The sequence below is a fragment of the Eumetopias jubatus genome, unplaced genomic scaffold (genome assembly GCF_037043125.1).
Source record: "Eumetopias jubatus isolate StellerSeaLion01/CBP00866 unplaced genomic scaffold, mEumJub1_p1.0 scaffold_16, whole genome shotgun sequence".
NCBI classification, from domain to species: Eukaryota; Metazoa; Chordata; class Mammalia; order Carnivora; family Otariidae; genus Eumetopias; species Eumetopias jubatus.
In genome coordinates, this window is record NW_028274822.1 from 8832800 (window position 1) to 8855254 (window position 22455).

General features: G+C 34.6%; 1 protein-coding gene and 1 pseudogene across 1 annotated transcript in view; both read right to left on the bottom strand.

The window, feature by feature from the left end:
• Positions 1 to 9905: 9905 nt before the first annotated feature.
• The window catches only part of CCDC102B (coiled-coil domain containing 102B), an 84063-nt gene continuing 71513 nt past the window's right edge, over positions 9906 to 22455 (bottom strand). Inside the window, exons 5-6 of the mRNA XM_088019392.1 lie at positions 10915 to 11124; positions 9906 to 10028 (exon numbers count right to left, since the gene is read on the bottom strand). Of these exons, the coding sequence (XP_087875518.1) occupies positions 9906 to 10028; positions 10915 to 11124 (333 nt within the window). The remainder of the gene's footprint in view (positions 10029 to 10914; positions 11125 to 22455) is intronic.
• Positions 12415 to 13236, bottom strand: LOC114208889 (microtubule-associated protein RP/EB family member 1 pseudogene; annotated as a pseudogene).

Here is a 22455-nt window from a genome sequence, read left to right on the forward strand (position 1 = left end):
CAGCTAGAGCTCCAGATATGCTTTAGATGCTGGAAAAGAAATGTGCTCAAGCAAGGTCTGAATTTGGAGCTGATCTCAGTTGGGGGAGAGTGGCAACAAGAAATTACAGAGCTGGCAAGTCCAGTCATAGGGTACCTTCTATCCCCATTTGTAGCTCAGGCAGAGTGACCATGGGGACAGGGATGAAACAGTGTCATGGAACTCTGTCTCTTCCTGATACCTTCTCTGAGGAACCCATTCTCTAGTGAGGCCTATTCTGTGGTGGTCCACCAGCGGTCATTCCTATACATCCAACATGGAGTTTGCCCCCCAAATCCTAAGTCATCAGATTCCTTGTATTATATGCCTTTCTGTTATTTATCTGTTTTGGGATACCTACAACCAAACTCTGAGTTCAGCAAATGTTTGTTGAATTAATCAATAAACAAATGAAAGAGTAGATGTCTCCTGGTTTAAAATGCATTTTTTTACATATAATAGATGAGATACCTTACCTTTTATAAAATTATGTCTTAATATTCTTCTGTTTTTGAAAATGATATATTACAAACACATGAGATAAGTAATGGGATGAATAGCACCATCTGAAAATTCATATTGCCTCATCACAGGAAAAAAATGAAAACCTTTTTATCTAGTTTTGATAAAAAAATACTGATATTTCCTTTACAATCATTAAAAATAAAAACAAATGAATTTTATCATGCTAATAAGCAAAAAGTGGATAAGACAAACTTAATAAAAAGAATGAAAAAGGCATTCCTCATATGGTACAAGTTAAGCTAATAAGCAGTGACTCATTCAAATATAAAGGCCAGAAAACATTAAAACTCAGATAATTATCTGGAGAAAAGGACACATTTGGGCTTTAAAATTCTGTAAATCCAAATTTTCTTTCCTTTTTTCCTATTTGTATACAGACAAAGGACATAGTTCTAATTATGAAACACCCATTAATATGGCTAAAAAACATTCCAGCAACATCCACCCAAATCGAGCCACATAAACTTTCTTTGGGAGAAACTGAATTAATTCTATCTGGCTTAAGGTAGGCTAATTAATTTTAACTGGCTTAAGGTAAAATTATTCTTGTAATACAGACTCAGGCAGCTCATTATTTCTCCATATGCTACTGTTCCCCCACACCTGCTTCACCTTGGCACAGCAGAGCTCTCACTTTTCCCTGCTCTTTCCCCATGTTGTCAAGGACATGCCACCAAAACAGCCACCAATTTGCCTCCAGCACAGAGAACCAGATTTTCAAGCATTAGTGCAGTAGATTGGAAAATAAATTTCATTTGTAATGTTTATTTAAATTAACTATCAAGTATATAAGACATCCTTGAAAGTAATTTGAAATTGTCATTAACAAAAGATATTTATTGTATTCACTAAAGTTACACATACACACACACACACACACACACACACACACACACACATTCTTCAATAATGCCAAATCGAAATAACCTAAAGTCATTTACAGTTATTACAAAGGGCAGTATAAGACATTTTGAAAACACCGTGTGTTGACTTGTGGTTTCCCAAGTTTTAGTGGACATAAAAATCATCTAGATACTTTTCTGGGGGGAGATTTTGGCTAAATCTACCAATATTTTATTTTTACTTATTTTTTGGCTGTGAATATAATTTTTTAAAATTTTTATTCAAGTTACAGTTAGATGACATACAGTGTAATATCAGTTTCAGGTGTACAATATGGTGATTCAACACTTTCCTACAACACCTGGTGCTCATCACCACAAGTGCCCTCCTTAATCCACATCACCTGTTTCATCTACACCCCCCACCTCCTCTCTGGTAACTATCAGTTTGTTCTCTGTAATTAAGAGTCTGTTTCTTGGTTTTCCTCTCTCTATCTTTTCTTTCCCCTTATGCTCATTTGTTCTGTTTCTTAAATTCCATATATGAGTGAAATCATATGGTATTTGTCTTTCCATGACTGATTTATTTCACTTAGCATCATACTTTCTAGCTCCTTCCATATCATTGCAAATGGCAAGATTTCATTCTTTTTATGGTTGAGTAATATTCCACTGTGTATATATACCATATTTTCCTTATCCATACAAGAGTGAATGGACACCTATCTACTTTTTAAAAAATACATACCTTCTTACTTCCCAAGTTACATGTCTATTAATTTAGAATTTTCATTTTCAGAAAGCACCCCATTTGGTACAGTAGGACCATGATCCACTTCAGGAAACACTGCTCCAGGAGATAAGAACATCTAATCTGTTTTTAAATTCCTTCTCTCTACCATGTGAATTCTGCTGAACATACAGGGAATAACATGATTTCAGAATACTAGAAAAGGAGCTGAATGTGAAATATGAATGTGATTTGTAATTATTCTTTCTTGATTCATATTACACTAAAATAGAACCACCTTCACACATGCACACATACACACATACAAGGAACTATGTAATGGAAAATTAAAGTTAGTTAAAAAGCAAAGAGATGATTGTTGCTGGTTACTGAAATATTGATGCTTCCTGTTCTGTTTTCCCAGAATTTAGAGAGAATTAGAAAGCCTGCCAAATGCTGTGGGGATTTAAATACCATTAAATTAAGCAAAATAAAATGATAGGGAAACAAAGTGATGGGATGGGCAGTAGGCAGAGAAATATGAAATGAAAAATCTCTCAATGATACCAACAACCATATTAAATTTAACTGCATGAATTAAAAAGAAATAAATCCGGCAAGTGGAAAGAGTACACTAAGCTGTATCAGGAGCCAACAGCTATTTTAGTGAAAATAAACTGAAATTCTAAAGAAATATTACATTGTCCTCATGAACCTAAATTAGTGCTTTTATTTAAACCTAGTAGATAACTTTTGGAAAACATAAAAGGATAATGGAATTTTGGTGCTGGAAGAATCTCAGCTATTTATTCCAGACTCTTTTCTTAAAAATAAGAAAACTAAAGCACAGAGTATTATTCAGCCAAAATATTGAGCACGAACTAGGATAAGAATTTTATTCTTTCATTCTCTAACCTCTGGTCCCATTTTCCTGTTATAGATTTGTTAAATCACACATTTGGCAGTTACCACTTTCACTGAATAATAATGTGGATGCTCTTTGGAGTCTCTTTTGTAAATCCACTAATTCCATTCATGAGGACTCTGCTGTCAGACCTAATCAGCTCCCCAAAGCACCAGCTCCAAATACCATCACATTTGCAATAAGGTATCAACATATGAACTTTGGAGGGACAACAAATTCAGCAGTTCTCAATATTCCCAAAAGTCATCTACAGATTCAATGGAGTTCCTATCCAAAGCCCTATTGCATTTTTTTTTTTTTTACAGAAAAAGAAAAGCTGATCTTCAAATTCAGAGGGAATTTCAATTGGCTCCAAATATCCAAAATGATAATGAAGAAGAAGAAATTTGGAGGAGTCCTATTTCTTGATTTCAAAATTTATCACAAAGGTACAGTAATCAAAACAATGTGGTACTGGCATAATGGTAACCATGTGGACCAATGGAATGAAACTGAGCCCCCAGAAATAAGCCCATACATCTGTAAACTAATGATTTGCAACAAAGGTACCAGGACAACTGATTTGGAAAAATATAGTCTCTTCAACAAATGGTGCTGAAGCAACTGGGTAGCCATATGTAAAATAATGAAGTTCGATTCCTATCTTATATTATAGGTGTATAAATTAACTCAAAATAGGTCAATGACTTAAATATAACAGGTTAAACTATAACAGCCTTAGAAGAAAACATAGGGGTTAAATCTTCACAACCTTGGCTTTAGCAATCAACTTAAGAAAGGAAACTTTAAAAAGAACAGACAACAAAAGAAAAAGAGATATACTGGATTTTATCAAAATTAAAACTGCATACATCAGAAGACATTCCCAAGGAAGTGAAAAGACAACCCAAAGAATGGTAGAAAATTCTGGGAAATCAAATATCTGATAAGGATTTAATATCCAGAATACAAAAATAACTCTTACAACTCAGCAACAGAAAGGCAAACAACCTTATGTTTAAAAAAAAGGGGTAAAGAGCTTGAATAGACATTTCTCCAATAAAGATATATAAGGCACATGGAAGGATTTTTAAATCACCAGTCATGAGGGAAATGCAAATCAAAAGCACCATAAGATACCACACTACACACCCACTAGGATGATATAATTTTAAAAAGGCAAAACAAAAACCAAAAAAGAACAAGTGTTTCTGAGGATATGGAGAGCCAGGATCGCTCATACACTGTGATAGGAGTGTTAACGGTTCCGCCACTGTGGGGGAAAAACTCACTGGTTCCTTCAAACATTAAATATAGTACCACCATATGACCCTGAAATTCTACTCCTAGTTATGTACCTAAAATAATTGAAAGCAAATGATGAAAACAACTCAAGCGTCCTCATTGGCACATAAGTGGATGAACAAATTGTTGTATACCCATAGAATTACGGTGCAACCAAAAGGAAAACGAAGTATGGATATACACACGAACCTTGAACACCCCATATTTAAGTTAAAAAAGCCAGACACAGAAAATTACAGGTTGTATGATCCCGCTCATATGAAATATCCAGAACAGGTAAGTCCATAGAGAGAGAGCAGACTTGCAGTTGCTGGAGCTTCAGGGGAGTGAGGGATGGGGAACTGCTGTATAATGCTTACTGGGTTTCCATCGGGAATGATGAAAATGTTCTGGAATCAGTTAGAGGTGGTAGTTGTACAACATCGTGAATGTACTAAATACTACTAGGTTATTCATTTTGAAATATTTAATTTATGTAATATAATTTCACTTTAAGAAAAAGGAAAAGGAAAAGAAAAACAAAATAGTGGATGTTTCAGACCTATGGGTTTTTCCCTCATCTTACAGTTTTATTTTTAATTTGAATTTTAGCTTTAGTTTTAAAGAAGTATTATAACCATAGTGTTTCATCATTTTAAATAAGAAACTAAACATTATTTTTTATCATTGCTTTAAATCAAGCTAATATAAATCCACCGATAACAGCTATGTGAACTGCCAATCATTTTGTAATAATATAGTGGATTATTAGTAGTACACTAGACATATCAAACACAAAATGATATAATTTCATATCTGAATGTCACAATTTGTATTATAAAATTTCACGAAGTTCTAAATCTGCAAAATATAAGTGACCTAAAGTGTCAAAATTTGCATCTTGGTTTTAATTGGCTATCAGATAAAATATCATTGATCTGGTATACAGGAAAGAGATTTGTAAAGATATTATAAGCCTCCAACAACCTTATAGACCTCACTGCCCTCTAACATAGAATAAAAGAAAAGTAAAAGAATTAAAGATAAATCAAAATATACAATGATATTTAAATAATGAAAATGGAACATAAAGTTATTTACTCATTTGATACACATTTAAGAAGGTGTGCCAAACACCATAGTAGGGGTTGGGATTTACTGTTCATAATTTTAATTTAATAAATTATGACAGGGGCACCTGGGTGGCTCAGTCAGTTAAGCGTCTGCTTTCGGCTCAGGTCATGATCCCAGGGGTCCTGGGATCGAGCCCCGCATTGGGCTCCCTGCTCAGTGGGGAGCCTGCTTCTTCCTCTCCCTCTGCTGCTCCCCCTGCTTGTGCTCTGAGTCAAATAAATAAAATCTTTAAAAAATAATAATAAGCTATGACAACATTTGTGTTTTATAAAAAAAAGTGAAATCCCACCCAGTGATAATATATTCCTAGAAACGAGGCTTCATATATATAAAATCTTACTTGTGTACCTATTCTCCAGTGGAGAATCACAAAACAGAAAGAAAAAATAAAACCCCTATTTTAGAGTTTATTTATAAAAATCAATTTGTTGTATGCATGCGTATGTGTGTTTGTGTGCAGCATGCGTGTATTTAAGGATGAGTGAGGGCAGTCATATTAGAGAAAATGTCACCCTATTGTGTAGTAAACTGATTTATTTCAATCCAGTAGGAACTTTCAGTAGATACCTCCTTATGACATTCATAAACAGTACTTAAGAGTCTATCTCTGGTAACTTCAGAAATTCTTGGGGAAAAGAACACTGTTCTGCTCAACCCACACAATCCCATGGACTTTTGTTAAAATGTGTACAAAATCATGGATGCATTTCTAAGTTTTATGAAATAACTAAATTATCAATTCATAAAAGACACCCACGTGTAGCTTAGTGTTTTGCTACAAGGAGGGCATTCTTCAAAATGAATTATTTTAATTTTTTTGAATTATTTTAATTTTTATACACAAAATATATTCCACATATGAAAGGGTTAAAAACTGCCATATATCCAAAATTCTCTACCGTAATACACAGTTTTACTGATCACCATATTGAAAATTAAAATTTCTATTATAGCTCAGGAAGCAAAGCTATGTAAGAACAGTTAAAGAAAAACATGAAAGCACCCTATCTAATAACATCAAATTATGTTATTCCATATTTAAATTATTACTATTTTATAACAGTTTAAGAATAGATATTATTTTTCTTAAATTAGTCAATAATTTTATGAACAAATATTTTGAAAGAGAAATGTGAATGAGGAAAAGTTAACAAATCCATAGGTTTGCTTGCGAAACCTCTGAATGAAAATATCTCTGAGGGTAAAGTTACTAAACAAAATAAATATAATGTCATTCCCACTCAAGGAATGGACACTGTCAGAAAAGTCAATTCATTAGGAATTGACTTTGATGGCCTTTCCACTCTTAGATTAATTCATCATTTTCCTGAGACACATCAATTACCACTCTGTCACATTAACTTTCTGAAAATGACCCATAGTGTGACCTGAAGGAAGGGATTCAGTCGCCAGAATGATTTAAGAAAATAAGCCTCCAAAAAACTTCATGAGAGGCATGCTGACTAGCTCGTGGGGCTTTACCCAGTAGAATACTGACCCCTTTTTCCAATAACCTTTCTCTTTAAGAAGTATTATTTGGAATGGAGAATACATATACTGCATATCAGCAGAACTGACGCTTTCCAAGTACAAAAATCTGTCTCACTTTGATAAAGTAAATAAAGTAAATGAGCATTTATAGGATAGGAATCATACTTAGGAAAATGGTTGGGAATTACAATCCTACTTTTCTCCATTACAGCAAAATCAGGACATATTTTGATAAGTATCAGCTTATATGTGTTTGTTCCCATTGTGGTTATTTTGTTATGTCTTCTCACTTTATAGTGGGCACACACCATTTTTCCCTTCTTTGTCCCTCATTTGTCTTCTCTTTTCCTCTTCTCCTCATCTCTTTTCTTTGTCCTCCTAAAAGTTCCTAGAAGGAACAAAAGCTCAGAAAGAGATTAGAATTCGTGAAGTCCTTAAAGTTTCCTTTTCTTTTTCTTTTCACCAAGCCCTGGTAAAGATGTTCTTTTCTTAATCACATGATTTACCAGTTGTCTTGATACTTCCTTCTCTCTGTGTCTCTTGTAGGCATGGCCCCACCTCTCAAATGTTCATACTGATGAGTAATTTTCCAGTCTATTCATTAAGAGTTCAGGTGTACTGCTCGGTTTTTTTTAATTGTAAAAGATTTGATGCACATGTAGCTTCAACATAGGACATAAAAACAACCACAAGATGGAGATTCATGTGATGAGATCATTCGTGTTAAGGAGAATCTTTGTCTTTAAATTAACAGTACAATTTATTTTATTATTCTAAAAGATTTTATTTATTTGAGAGAGAGAGAGTGTGTGCACGGGGATGGGGAGGTGCGGGTAGAGAAGCAGACTCCACAGGCAGCCCGATGCGGGGTTCCATCCCAGGACCCCGAGATTATGACCTAAGCCAAAGCTAGGTGCTTAACCAACTGAGCCACCCACGTGCCCCAATAGTGCCATTTAAAATGAAAAGATACTTTCTTTAAAAATTTATTCCCTATAATACTAAAGCCAAAAAAATGCAAAAATATATGCAAAATATAGCACTATATATTTCAAATATACAGGTGAAATTCTTCCCCTCTTGTATAAGCAAGAATTTATAAAAAAATTCATTGAACAGAGAATGCTAAAATTCAACAAATTAACACAATTTATTGATTTGTAGATTTCTGTGAATAGCAATTTTGTGTCTGTCACAGACACTTATTAAATGTGATTAGATATAAAGATAACATAAGAGACTTTACACCTCTTAGAGAGTGATAATTAAGTGGTTATTGTTTTGTCACATGTCAGCACCTATTTCCAGGGTCACTCATATATAGAAATTATATTCACATAGATATATGCTGCTTCTATATGGTAATTACATACCTATGTACACATGATACTCCTACAGGATACTTACATGCATAATTTATATACATATAAATTAGTTTTTATTAAAATAATGTTAAAATTACAATTTGACTTCATGTTATAATAAAATCCACAGTATTCTCTGGACTTAGGCATGTTTTATATGCAGCTTGGTTCATTTGGCATTTGGGGACATCTGCATCTTGATCCTAATGGGGATCTCTGTGGCACCAAGGATTCTGACCTGCAGCTGCTCTATAAGTAATTATTTTGGTTCAGGTAGTGAGTCTGAATTCTTAATGAAGAGCATAAGAATCATCAACACCTCTTCCTGGTCATCAAGAAAATATATACTTAAGGAATAGTTTTCTGGCTGATAAACACATCCACTTTTTTGGTCAGACCTTCCAGAATCTTCAGTTTCCAAATTCTGTTTATTTCTTAGCTGAAGAACTGCACTTGTCCCAAAGAGCCCAGGTCTGGACTCTGTGCCCTGTTGACAGGACATGCCAACTGACATATATGCCAGTTCCAAACAGTTCCCAATCGACCCTTATATTTCCTAACTGACACACTTTATATTATAACATTTTGATGTAACTAGATAGGAATCAAAATGAAATAGAATGACTTGTTTCCTCTGTATTCCCATTCTATTTTATTGGCAATCATTATGATATACTACTGATAATAATTTATGTGTTTATCTCCCTATATAGACTTTAAGCCCAGGCTGGGCAGGGATATGATTCATTAATCTTCACATCACTCAGCTTCTACAACAGTGATGGACACAGAGTGTTATATAAAGGCTTGTTCTGTTCAAGTGAGTCAAATGCAAGCAGGTATTTTGATGATCAAAACTTGTTTCATGATTGAAATAATTCTATACTTTCACAAGTAGAAGTCTGCACAAAAACAGATTTATCAGTTGTATATGTCAGAACCAAATACACTATTATGGTTGGTTTCTGAATACAAACAATAAAAATTATGATTACTGACTATAATATTTCACTTTAGATATCTACGCTGCCAAGTTATGGAATTCTAATGCAATTTAATCTGGCATTTGCAATTAATCCCTAGAATTCCAAAGAATAAGAAAAAGTGATATGGAATTCAATTTTTCTGGACATTTAGGTTTTAAGCTCATATGAGTATGAACTACTTATATAACTAAAAATTGTGTAAGACTGTTGAATCACAGATCTGTACCTCTGAAACAAGTAATACATTATATGTTTTAAAAAAAAAGAAGAAGATAGCAGGAGGGGAAGAATGAAGGGGGAGATATCAGAGGGGGAGACGAACCATGAGAGACGATGGAGTCTGAGAAACAAACTGATGGTTCTAGAGGGGAGGGGGTGGGGGGATGGGTTAGCCTGGTGATGGGTATTAAAGAGGGCACGTTCTGCATGGAGCACTGGGTGTTATATGCAAACAATGAATCATGGAACACTACATCAAAAATTAATGATGTATGGTGATTAACATAACAATAATAAAAATAAAATATTTTAGCTAAAGGTTTAAAAAAATAAAATAAAAATATGAACTTATCAAACTCACTTTTAATTCACTGTTAAAGAGACTGCGTGAAATAACAGAATTGTACATTAAGATACTGTAGGTACTTTAATGGAAGAAATAGAAACAAGATGTAAATGTTTTGCAGCATGTTGACACCAAAACACGCAAATTGCAACTGCCATTAAGAGATTATTTTTTAAATCTAAAAGCTATTTATTTTTAAAAATTCCATCTATAGCAGGAATGTCTATTGGCCTTAGAATAAAACAATTCCAAAAATCTGAAGTTCTCAAAGTCAGATGTTGAATTTAATTCTAGCTTTAATAGTAAGTCAGAGGGGGAGACGAACCAGGAGAGATGATGGACTCTGAAAAACAAACTGAGGTTTCTGGAGGGGAGGAGGGTGGGGGGATGGGGTGGCCTGGTGGTGGGTATTGAGGAGGGCACATTCTGCGTGGAGCACTGGGTGTTATGAACAGGCAATGAATCATGGAACAGTACACCAAAACAAATTATGTAATATATGGTGATTAACATAACAATAAAAAATTAAAAAAATATTTATGTTATAGCCTGTAAAAGCTATTTGCAACATGATGCAATGATTTGACTGAAAAATAATTTTTCTGAAACTAAAAAAAGGACCAGAGGAGAGTAAACTTCAGCTAAACTGAAATGTTTATGCAGATATTATCACTACTGACAAATGCTTATTCCACAGCTGTTCAAACTAATGGAGAAATTTACTTATTGAGAAATAAGATCAATTGCTTGAAAAATACTGAGACAAAAGTATAAAAGGAAACAAAAAACACAAAGGTCCATCCCTTCACTTTTTTCTTCATTTTGGAAAAGCTTGAAACTGTCAGATTTGTCCTATTCTAACATTTTCATACAAAATTTGTTAAACTCTTGTGTTCATATTCATGAACAATGTTATTCTACCTTATGATGAGAAAGAGAGCAAGCAGTCAGAGGTTAAATAGCACAAAAGAAAATGCTCAGATTTGGAGGTGGGTAAAAGGGAAGGCAGCACTGACCAAGCATCAGGGGGGCATGTATAGTGAGAACATCCCTTCCAAGGAGCACTCATACCTTTTTTTCTTCCTGCCGTTCAATTTGTGATGTCTTGAAATCAGGACTTTGAGAGTTTGCACTGAATCTGTTTTTCCCGTCCAGCAGCTCTTCCATTTCTTTCATCTGAGCCTTTAGCCTTCTATTTTCTTTCTCCAGTCCTTGTTTCTCTGTTTCAAGTATTTCCCTCTTGTCCCACTCTGAGATATTTTCAGCCTGCAATCTCTCTAGCTAAACACAGAAAACACAAAGAGGCAACAGTAGCACTTATAATTGCCAAAAGGCAAGGCACCCAGCAAAAAAGCCCCCACTAAGAAAGGTTCACAGATATGTAAGTTTATATAATTTTTAAAAAGAAAACCGTATTTGTCTGAAAAGTTGTAAACAATACAAAGGTCCTAAGACCACACCATGCAAAGGTAAATATAGCTTTCCTCTTGGTTTGTAAGACTATGCCTATAACCACACAGACCATATTTGTCAAGTAAATATGTCAAGTGAAAAACAATGGTATTCTGCCAACAATCTCCACTTAAATGATGAACATTTATCGATTGAGAAGGCACAAAATAATTTATTGTGCAATTCTGGTTGAATGGATATAGCTCATGTATTCACTCATTCATTTATTTATTTATTTGCTATACCTTTCAAGTTCTACATATTATGCTGGTCACTGAGAATAAAGACAAGTGAATGTAACAGAATAGTATAAAATACATAATTAGAGTATATATAGTCAAACACACAGAGTGAGTGGTTAATTGGATTTCTAGGGAATAGAAGTTGGCAACCATGGCCAGGGGGCCAAATATGACCCAGCCATTTTAGTATATTCTATAATAACAGTTTTCTTTTTTTAGTAGTTGAAAAAAATTTTTTAAGAAGTACTATTTTAGACAAATTAACATATAAAATTTCAATTTCAGTGTCACAAATACAGTTGTATTGAAATGCAGCCACATTCATTGTTTTACATTTGCTTATGGTTGTTGTCACATTAACAATGGCAGATTTGAGCTGTTGGGATAGAGACTGTATGACCAGCAAAGCCTGTTATTTACTATCTGGCCCCTTAGAGAAAAAGTTTGCTCATCTCTGCTTTCTTTGACTCTTAAGGAATTTATTTATTAAAATGTTCTCTGCCAAGATTTCACATTAGCTTAAAATTCAAATCAGTCTTTACATTTCTCTGCTGAGGTCTCCACCTCAGTGTATCTAAAAACACCTTCTCCAGCAATCAGTGTTACCAGCGTCCACACGGTGAGCCCCCCATGGTCAGACTCTTTGTCCCCTAGGTGACCCAACTAGATGTTAATCCTGCTCTGCTACAGGGTAAAAGCTCCTAACTCAAACTCATTGGGAAAGGGGTGAAACTTCTGCAAAGTGCACTTAAATGGTACTGTTTGCTCATGAAAAGAAAACCAGTGAGTCCTCTAAGAATAATAAAAGGGGATATTTTACAGTTAAGCACATGATTTAGAGTGAAGAATTCAGATGTTGCTCTGCTGGTCCAGGCTGTTAATACTCTTCTTGTTCCTCCTATGGGCCCCCTTCATCAGGTATCACAAAGCCTTCATCTGTGGCATACAGAATGTCCACAGTCCTCTGCAATACCGGGTTGTTTTCCCTCTCGTTCTCCTGATAAATCAATTCAATGTTCCTTAGCTTTCCAAAGTAGAAATCTCTTTCTCCAGGTCCTCGACGGTAAATTTCAGTACGTTGACCTGCTGCATCAATTCAGCTGCTTCGTCATCCCCATTGCCCACACCAGGATTTTTTCGCACCACACCCGGGCCAGCCTTAGGGGTTGCAGTGGTTCTGTGTGTTGCAATGGGCCTCTGTGGAGCTGCGCTGCTAGAGCTGAGAGGTTTCTTCGCTTTGTTCAGAGCCAGAGCAACAAGACAGGGAGCCACCGCAGTCTCTTGACCTTGTCTGGCAGCTACAGGGTCATAGTCTTTTCCATCATAGTTTGCATCAAAAAACTTCTTGAACCACTAAACAAATTCAAAATTGTCCTGAAACTTTCCTTTTACTCATTTGTCCACAGGAATTATTTTGTCAACACCCATTTTCTTAAAACCTGCTTGTAGTATCTTCACTTCACTTCACTTCAAAAAGTGCTGGATGTATTCATGTTCTATCTTAGCCTGGAATTTCACTTTCTTCAAGGCAATGGAGCCAGGGAACAGCATGTCCATGAACTGACAGTAGGCAGCCCCTGAATACAACTGTTTTGATCTTCGTCAGATTCAGCTGCAGAGACTCATTGATCCGGGCCAGCATGTCATATCGACTGAGGTTATCATTGGTGACTGATGTTGAATATATGTTCACTGCCATCTTCGGCTCTCAGTGGGACCGCGTCCAGTGGCTGTGCCCAGCTTCGGTTCCGTCTGCCTCACCTCTGCTTTCACCCCATGGTTCCCAACCAAGGCTGCACATGAGACTCTCTTGGAGAGATGTTTATAGTTACCAGTGACCAGGACCCACCTCGAGAAGTTTTGATTTAATAGATTTAGGGTAATTTTAATGTCTCCCTTGGTCAGTTTTTCTTATTTTAACATTTTTATATTTAGATTTTAAAGAGGCAATATCAAATGTGTTAATTTTATGCAGTTTTATTATGTTTACATAGTTGCTCATTATTAGAGTGAAGTTGAATTACATTTGCCAGTTATGATTTTTTTTTTCTTGTTCTGGATGTAAGTAGAAATGATTAGTAGCTCTTTCAGCTCTGAGTTCTAATACTGAGCTATGAATTCTAATCTTGACTTCACCACTGATTCTATGTGGTAAGCTCAGTCTGTTAACTTCATCTCCCCAATATGGGCAATCTATTCCCCAATGTGACAGGGTTTGAAAAATAAAATTAATTAAATAGAGAGGAAAATACTTTTCATAGCAATATTCTACTTAGAGAAGAAACATTGTGGTAACATAATTTGGGAAAAATAATTATATAGGTATTTCTCCCACAAATTTGGGCATATGTATATCCAAATGTCAAAGTAATTTTATGGCATAGATCTGGATGGTGAAGCCATTCTTCACAGTAGAAAAACAACTGGAAACTAGTCCTGATTCTGTCACTTTCTCATTGGCTGAATCTGAAATGTTTCTTCTTTCTGTTCCTGTTTTTAAATAAAATTAAGATGAGGACACCAGACCCACAAAATTTGTGGAAGTATAAGGACTGAAAGAAATCAGTTATTCAAAATGCCTTGCAAACTATGTAACATGATTAAAATAGGAGACATTTTTAAACTGTTAAGGATAAAAATTGGAAATTATTTATTTTTACATTGTTAGTTCCAAATGGCTTGACTGCAGAGTATTGATTAGTATTAGACTATTATAAAGTATTTTTCATGATATTTTAAATTCTAAAAGAGAAATCAACTTAATCAAAATCAACTTAAAAATGTTAGACTTCAAAAAGAAGAAAATGTTAGACTTCAAAATATCTTTCTATTTAATCTTTCTATTTAAATATCTTTCTAATAAAAAATTTCTAAAATCTGCTTTTTCATATATATAAAACTGTACCATTATTGTAGATATATTCTGTTCCCAAATCTAAGAGAGGCTCTGGCTTCTGAAAAGCAGGATACAAAAATTACATTCTTGGGAGTAGACCTTGTTTATCAATTAAATATAATAAACTATGGGATCAAATTTTATTTTATTTTTAAAGATTTGAGACAGAGAGAGAGAGAGAGCCTGTGCATGCAAGTGGAGGAGGAGGGGCAGATGGAGAGAGAGAATCTCTGCTAAGCGAGGAGTCTGACGCCAGCTGGATCCCAGGACCCCGGGAGATCACGACCTGAGCCAAAATCAAGTCGGACACTTAACTGACTGAGCTACCCAGGCACGGCAGGGATCAAATTTTAGATGATATGATTTAACATGTGGGGTATCTATTTGGGGATATGAGGTGAAAATAGTATTTCAAAATCCAATTACTAACATGTCATTTTTTTAATTATTAAGATTAATGCTTAAACTTTTTGACTATCATCACATCACTTATCAGAATGAAAATAATAAAGCTATCATAAAAAGTCATTAACTTGGTGATGAAAAATTAATTTTAGGAAAATGTATGTATTTCTGGCCAAGGACAAAGATGTTATGTCAAGGCTTTGTGGAACTGTAGGCATTTAAAAGAAATTGCTGAAGTCAATTTTATACCTGATAACAGATTACAGGTAGAACTCAGGTTTTATACAAGTAACAGATGGTTTGAATGAATAAACTCCAAATCTTTAAAAAAAAGAAAGGAATGATTTTATCAGTTGTAACAACAAATCTTAAATAATGATGTCTGATTATTTGCTATTTGCAGGTTATTGACACAGCAATTATTTCATATATTTATGTATACAACACACACCAAAAAATAAAGGTTATGTAGAAATTGGAACATCATAAATATTATAAACCATTTTATTTCTGTTTTCATTTTACAAAATTTTTTCTTATCAGATTATTCTTTTCTAAGAATCATAGGAAAATCTATTACATTAAAGCCATTCAACTGAGGGGCACCTGGGTGGCTCCGTCAGTTAAGCCTCAGACTCTTGATTTCGGCTCAGGTTATGAACTCAGGGCTGTGAGATCTAGCCCACGATGGGCTTTGTGCTCAGTGGGGAGTCTGCTCCATATGCTCTCTCCCTCTGCCCTTCTCCTGGCTTGTTCTCTCTCTCTCTCCAAAATAAATAAATCTTAAAAGGCATTCAACTGAATGCAAGTTAAAAAGAAAGTAAAAATCAGGTAATATTTTAAGTTTTCAGAATTTATTGTAAGCAATTCTAATAATCATATCATATTGAAATGGAATTCCATTGATTTGCTTTTAGTGATCAAGAGAAAATCCTAAAATATTTTCATTCTAACTCTAATATACTATGAATTTTAACTAATAGTGGGTAGGTACTATTAAATAAATTTCAGGTAATATGGGAATTACTGGAAAAAATGTTTTCTATAATTTTTAGTGTAAAAATATATTCTCTTAAGAGTAATGGGTAAAATACTTGTTGATTTAATCATTTCCAATGTTATGCATATTAAACATTAAGAGTAGGGGCACCTGGGTGGCTCAGTTGGTTAAGTGTCTGCCTTTGGCTCAGGTCATGATCCCAGGGTCCTGGGATCGAACCCTGCATTGGGCTCTTTGCTCCATGGGGAACCTGCTTCTCCCTCTCCCTCTGCCTGTGCTCTCTCTGTCTCTCTCTCTGTGTCAAATAAACAAGTAAAATATTTTTTTAAAAATAAACATTGAGAAAAATATGTAAACACCCAAACTATTCAGGTGTTTAACAAATATTATTTAGTATCTCTTACATAAGAGGCACCAAATATTCTATTGACAAAATACAAATAAATATATAGGTACAAATCGGTCAGAGACTCATGAGGGATAAAACCCCCTGAGTGCTATAAGAAAGGCCTGCAATAAATTAGGCAATCAGAGGTTATTTGAAGGAATAATATGTAAGCTGAAATCTGAAGTTTAAGAAGTCAAAGAGGTGGAATCAAGGCAAGAATATTCCAATAAAGCAAGCAGGAAATAGGTCTGAACATTACAAGAGCCAAGAGTTCTAACATGAAATATTAGGTGTGGGGTAGAGTATGAGATGAAATCTAGACAAGCAGGAAGTGGTTCTTGAAAGTAAGTGTGAACATTAAGAATCATTTGAGTTACTTGTGGAAAACGTAATATTTTGATTATTCCTAAAGATATAATTATGGGGTCATTTCTAAACATTTTCATCTACTCAATGTTATTGTTGCTTAATACTATTGAAAGAACATCAAAGATTCTAATCAATACAATAACTAGAATGTAAGTTTATGAATCCAGAGCCATGCCATTTTGTTCATCAGCCTAGACCTGACACATGCTATGTAAGTGACCTATAAGCACCGTTGGAGGAAGGAGAAAGTACACAATGGCAGTCTCTAGGAAAGAGCCTGCCTAGATTTCAGTTACAACAGTGAGACACAAAGCAAAATTAAGAAAGCATCCTAGAAGAGCCAGTTATTTAGCTTACCATACCCAACACTGGTAGGATTTCTCAGATTGACTCTTACCTCGTTGCTCTTGGCATAGCTCCACTGCATTTTGTGGCAGGTGAATGCAGTGATGTAGAGAGAAGACTTCCAGTAAAATAAACTAGTTGAGTCCCAATTCTCTTTATCTTGAAAGCCTCCATTTTTCATTTATAAAATATAAAAAGAATATTTCCTACAGCCTAGTCTTATAAGGCAGAAATTATATTATTTAGGGGAAATATTTATTCCAAACTCAAATATTTCATGTGATCATTTTTTTTTTTCTAAAGAAAGAAACAGGGTGCCTCGGTGGCTCAGTCGGTTGAGCATCTGTCTTCCGCTCAGGTCATTATCTAGGGGTCCTGGGATCAGGCCCTGCATCAGGCTTCCTATTCAGCAGGGACTCTCCCTCTGCCCCTCCTCATTGCTCATTCTCTCTCTCTCATTCAAATAAATAAATAAAATCTTAAAAAAATAAAAAGTAAAAAACATATCAACAGCCAAATCAAATAATGACAAAGTAAAATAGTATATTAATTTTTTATGTTTTATCAAGATGACAATAATTTTGTAAATGGACATTGTCAAATGAGAAAACCCCCAACAGAATGTACTATGGGGCATTCTGCAGGCTAGTGAGAAGTAACCTAAAACCATCTGGATATTCCAATAATATATTCACAAATATTCAGAATTTTCATTTGAGACAAGTCAGCCATAAAATCACATTACAAACTGTGATTTTGGAAGTAAGAGGTAAAAGGCAGGAAGCTTGCTATTTCTTAGCAGTATGAGATTATTACTCTTTTACTGAGGGTAATATATTTTTCTGATAAGGAGCTATATAGGTTATTTCTTATCCTTACAATAATCTTGTAAGGGTGTACTTCCTGCCGTGAGGAAACTGGGGTCCTTAAGAGTAGAGGTAATTCTCAAGGTAGGCAAAAATTCCAAGCTATGGTTCACCTAAAGTTCCTCTCTGATTCCAATCCTGAGCTCATGATACTCATACCATGCTAACAGACAGCTGCTAATATACGTATATCCCTTTGCAGTAGCACCTACCACATTTTGAATCCATTGTACTACCTTACCGCAAAAGTATATTTTCTTTTGATATATTTTGGGGTTTTGAGGCTTGTTTCATCTTTCTCTAGCATTAGATTAATTCAAAAGAAAAGAATTCTGTAGACTCACATTAAAAAGTCTGGCAACTCAAACCTAATGCAGTGTGCATATTACTGATGTCATCACACCCCAGGGTCTTTTAACATTCTTTGTCTAGGTCTTAAAATCACAAATAAGAATTGGATTAAACTTTCTCCTAAATTAAAATCTACTTCTACCTGTCCACAGCTAAATACAGCTCAGTGATAGCTCACACCATCTTTTACCAAGAGTCAAGAGAACAATAAATGATTTTTAGTAATGGGCAATGTCACATGTATTTTCATTACTTTAATTTCATTTTAAATCTTTGGAGGATTTCTAAAAGTAAAGAACCCTAGAACTAATTTGAAATAAAATGTGTACCAAAGTTAAATAAAAGAAGAGGGAACCATATGAAAAAGAAATAATCTAGATACAGACACTACACCCTTAAAAAAATTAACTCAAAATGGATTACAAACCAGATGTAAAACACAAAACTGTAAAACTTCACAGAAAACATATAGCACAGGAGAAAATTTAGATGGCCATGGATTTGGTGATGGCTTTTTAGATACATAGCCAAAGACAGGATTCATGAAAGAAATAATTGATAAACTAGACCATTAAAATTAAAAATTTCTGTTCTGTGAAAAACAATGTCAAGAAAATGGAAAGACAAGCCTAAGACTGAAAGAAAATATTTGCAAAAAACATCTGATAAAGGACTGTTATCCAAAATACACAAAGAATTCTTTAAATTCAACAGTAGAAAACAACCTATTTGAAAATGGGCCCAAGATCTATAGACAACAGACATCTTACCAAGAAGATATACAGATGTGAAATAATATATGAAAAGATGCTTCACATCATACACCATCAGGAAAATGCAAATTAAAAAAATGGAATAACACTACACACCTATTAGAATGGTGAAAATCCAGAACACTGACGACATCAAATTCTGGTAAGAGTGTGGAGCCACTGGAACTCTCCTGAATTGCTGGTGGAAATGCAAGAGAATATGGCTACTTTGAAAGAGAGTCCGGCATATTTTATCATACTATCTAGTGATCATACTCCTTGGTATTTGCCCAAAGGAGCTAAAAACTACATCCACACAGAAATCTGCACAAAAAAATAAAATAAAAAGCAAAATAAAAATAAACCCCAAAACCTGCACTAGGATGTTTCTTGCAGCTTTATTTATAACTGCTGAAACTTGAAGCAACCAAGGTGACCTTCAGTAGGTGAAGGGATAAATTGAAGGATGTCCAGACAATGGAATATAATGAAGCCTAAAAAAGAAATGAGCTATCAAACCATAAAAAGACATGAAGGAATCTTAAATGTATATTACTAAAAGCCAATTTGAAAAGGCTTCATACTGTAGGATTCCAACTATATGGCATTCTGGAAAAAGAAAAATTATAGAGACACTGAAAAATATTAGTGTTTTTTAGAAGTTGCAGGGGGTAAAAGGAGAGGCTGAAGACAGAGAAGAGTAAGCAGATGGAGCACAGAGGATTTTTAGGGCAGTGAAAATATTGTATATGATACCATAATGATGGATACATTATATATATGTCCAAACCTATATAACATCAATACTGAACCTTAATGTAAACTATGGACTTTGGGTGATAATGCAGTGTCAGTTCAGTTCATCAGTTGTTACAATGTGCCACTCTGTCAGAGATTTGATAATGGGGGAGGCTGTGCATATGTGGAGTAGGAGGTATAAATCTCTATATTTCAACTCAACTTTGCAGTGACTCTAAAACTTCTTCAAAAAATAAAGCTGAATAAAAATATTTTTTAAAAAGAGACAGTTTCCCATTTTGGATATTCACCCTTTATCAGATATACGTTTTGCAAATATTTCTTACTAATCTTTGGCTTGTGTTTTAATTAACTTGATAGTGTCTTTAGAGCAAAAGTTGTGTTTTAATAAAGTACAAATTAACATTTTTTTTAAAAAAGAGGAAAGTCAGAGAAAAAGGAACCCTCATGTACTATTGGTGGGAATGCAAACTGGTGAAAACACTGTGGAAAAGAGTAAGGAGGCTCCTCAAGAAATTAAAAATAGAATTACCATATCACCCAGTAATTCCACTACTGGGTATTTACCCAAAGGAAATGAAAATAGTAATTTCAAAAGATATATGCATTCCTATGTTTATTGGAGCATTATTTATAATAGCCAAGATATAAAAGCTACCCACGTGTCCATCAATAGATGAATGGATAAAGAAGATGTGGTACACACACACACACACACACACACACACACACACATACACACACACGGAATATTACTCAGCCATAAAAATGAATGACATCTTGACATTTGCAACAACATGGATGGAGCTAGAAGGTATCATGCTAAGTAAAATAAGTTAGCCAAAGAAAGACAAATATCATATGATTTCACTCATATGTGGAATTTAAGAAACAGAACAAATGAAATAACAAAGGAAAAAGAGACAAAAAAAAATACGCTCTTAAATATAGAGAACTAACTGGTGGCTGCCAGAGGGGAGGTTGGCGGGGGACGGGTGAAGCAGCTGAAGGGGTTTAAGAGTACACTTACTGTGATGAGCACTGAGTAGTGTAGAGAATTGTTGAATCATTATCTTGTACACCTGACACTAATAAAACAATACAGGTTAATTATACTTCAAAAAAAGGGGGCAAAAATACATATATCTGATTGAACATGAATCAAAAGCAATGCAAGGAAATCACAAAAGAACAATGCACCTATGTATAAATAAGTCAATATATGTTAGAATGACAACGAAAATACATTTATAAAGACTTTACTTATACTCTGGCAGAGAAAACACAGATTTCACAAATAAAAACTCTAAATGGGTATTTTGGATCCTTGATTTCCCAAAGCTGGGGAGTCTAAAAAATTCCTACTGGTGTTACAGAACTTCACACACAAATATTTTCTCCATTCCAATGTAGAATCATTGAAAAATGATGTAGAAATGTAATAATCATCTATGAATATCCTAGTAACTGTTAAGATTTAAAAATGTGAATAGACACACTGTTATGTTAAACAAAGAAAATTGTTTTATGAGAATGTCCTAGAAGAGCCAGAGAAAAGCCATAACCTAAAACAAAACTGTGAAAAGATGCCTTTCTGCCCCTCTCCTGCCAAGCTTTGCTCTGCTGCAGTGGATTTCTTATAAACTTGATCAGGTATGAACTTTACAGAAGTAGTACTTCCAGAACTTGAGAAGTGAAACACAATAGAGGCTTTAAAATGTGGATCTTGTTCCAATAAGAATAGGAATCAGAGGTTTATATAAGGTGTCTAATGGGACTTAATTTTGCCATGGGTTAACTACATCCTCAGGTGTGCTCTATTACTAAGAAAAGCTAGGTAAACACACAATCCTTAGCAAGATCTGCATTAGGAAAATGAATACATTATAAGAAAGATGAAATTAAGCAAGCTATGAAAGGTAGACCTTCTTTATTTTCAAAATCTCTCCTAAAAGTAAAGTTAGACAAACAGGGGCACCTGGGTGGCTCAGTCAGTTAAGCATCCAACTCTTGGTTTCAGCTCAGGTCATGACCTCAGGGTCATGAGATTGAACCCTCCATTGGGCTCCATGCTGAGCGTGGAGCCTGTTTGAGATTTTCTCTCTCCCTCCCCTCTGCCCCTCCATCCCTGCTCATGCTCTCTCTCAAAAAAAAAAAAAAAAAGTTGCCAACAGGTCTTCTCAGAGAGTTTGATAGTCCTCAGTATCATTTTACCTAGAACGTATATTGACTAATTGCATGTACTCTGATAGTTCAGGTAAAATAGAAAGTTAATTATTAACACTGAGCTGTGAAGGAGAAAAAAGTGTATATATAATTTAGAGGAGAAAACAGTAGAAAAGGACAATGATGTAAAAATGAAATAGTGTCAGGTATTTAATGAGCATCCCCTAAATCACCACTTATATCAAGAATGACTTGGTATAACACGTTCATGTTTTAAATACGCTTGGTGCTTTGTAATATCTGATTTGGGGGCAAATTTGACAAAAGAAATACATTGATGAATTCTTTAAAAAAACATAGTGAAGAATAAAAATTAGTTTGTCTTATTGATTAAGCCAGAATTACACCATCTTTTTTTCACATTAAAATTAGAGTGTTCATTTAAAAGATTAATATTATAATGAGGCAAGTTAATTCCTTCCATTCATCTTTAGTCTGAAGCCAGAACTTTTTACCGACTCCTCCATTCATTATTAGCATGCAGTGACAAATCTGTTGACAGATCAACTGTCCATATGTGTGTAGCTCTGATTCTGGTCTCTTATTCTACTTCTTTGGTCT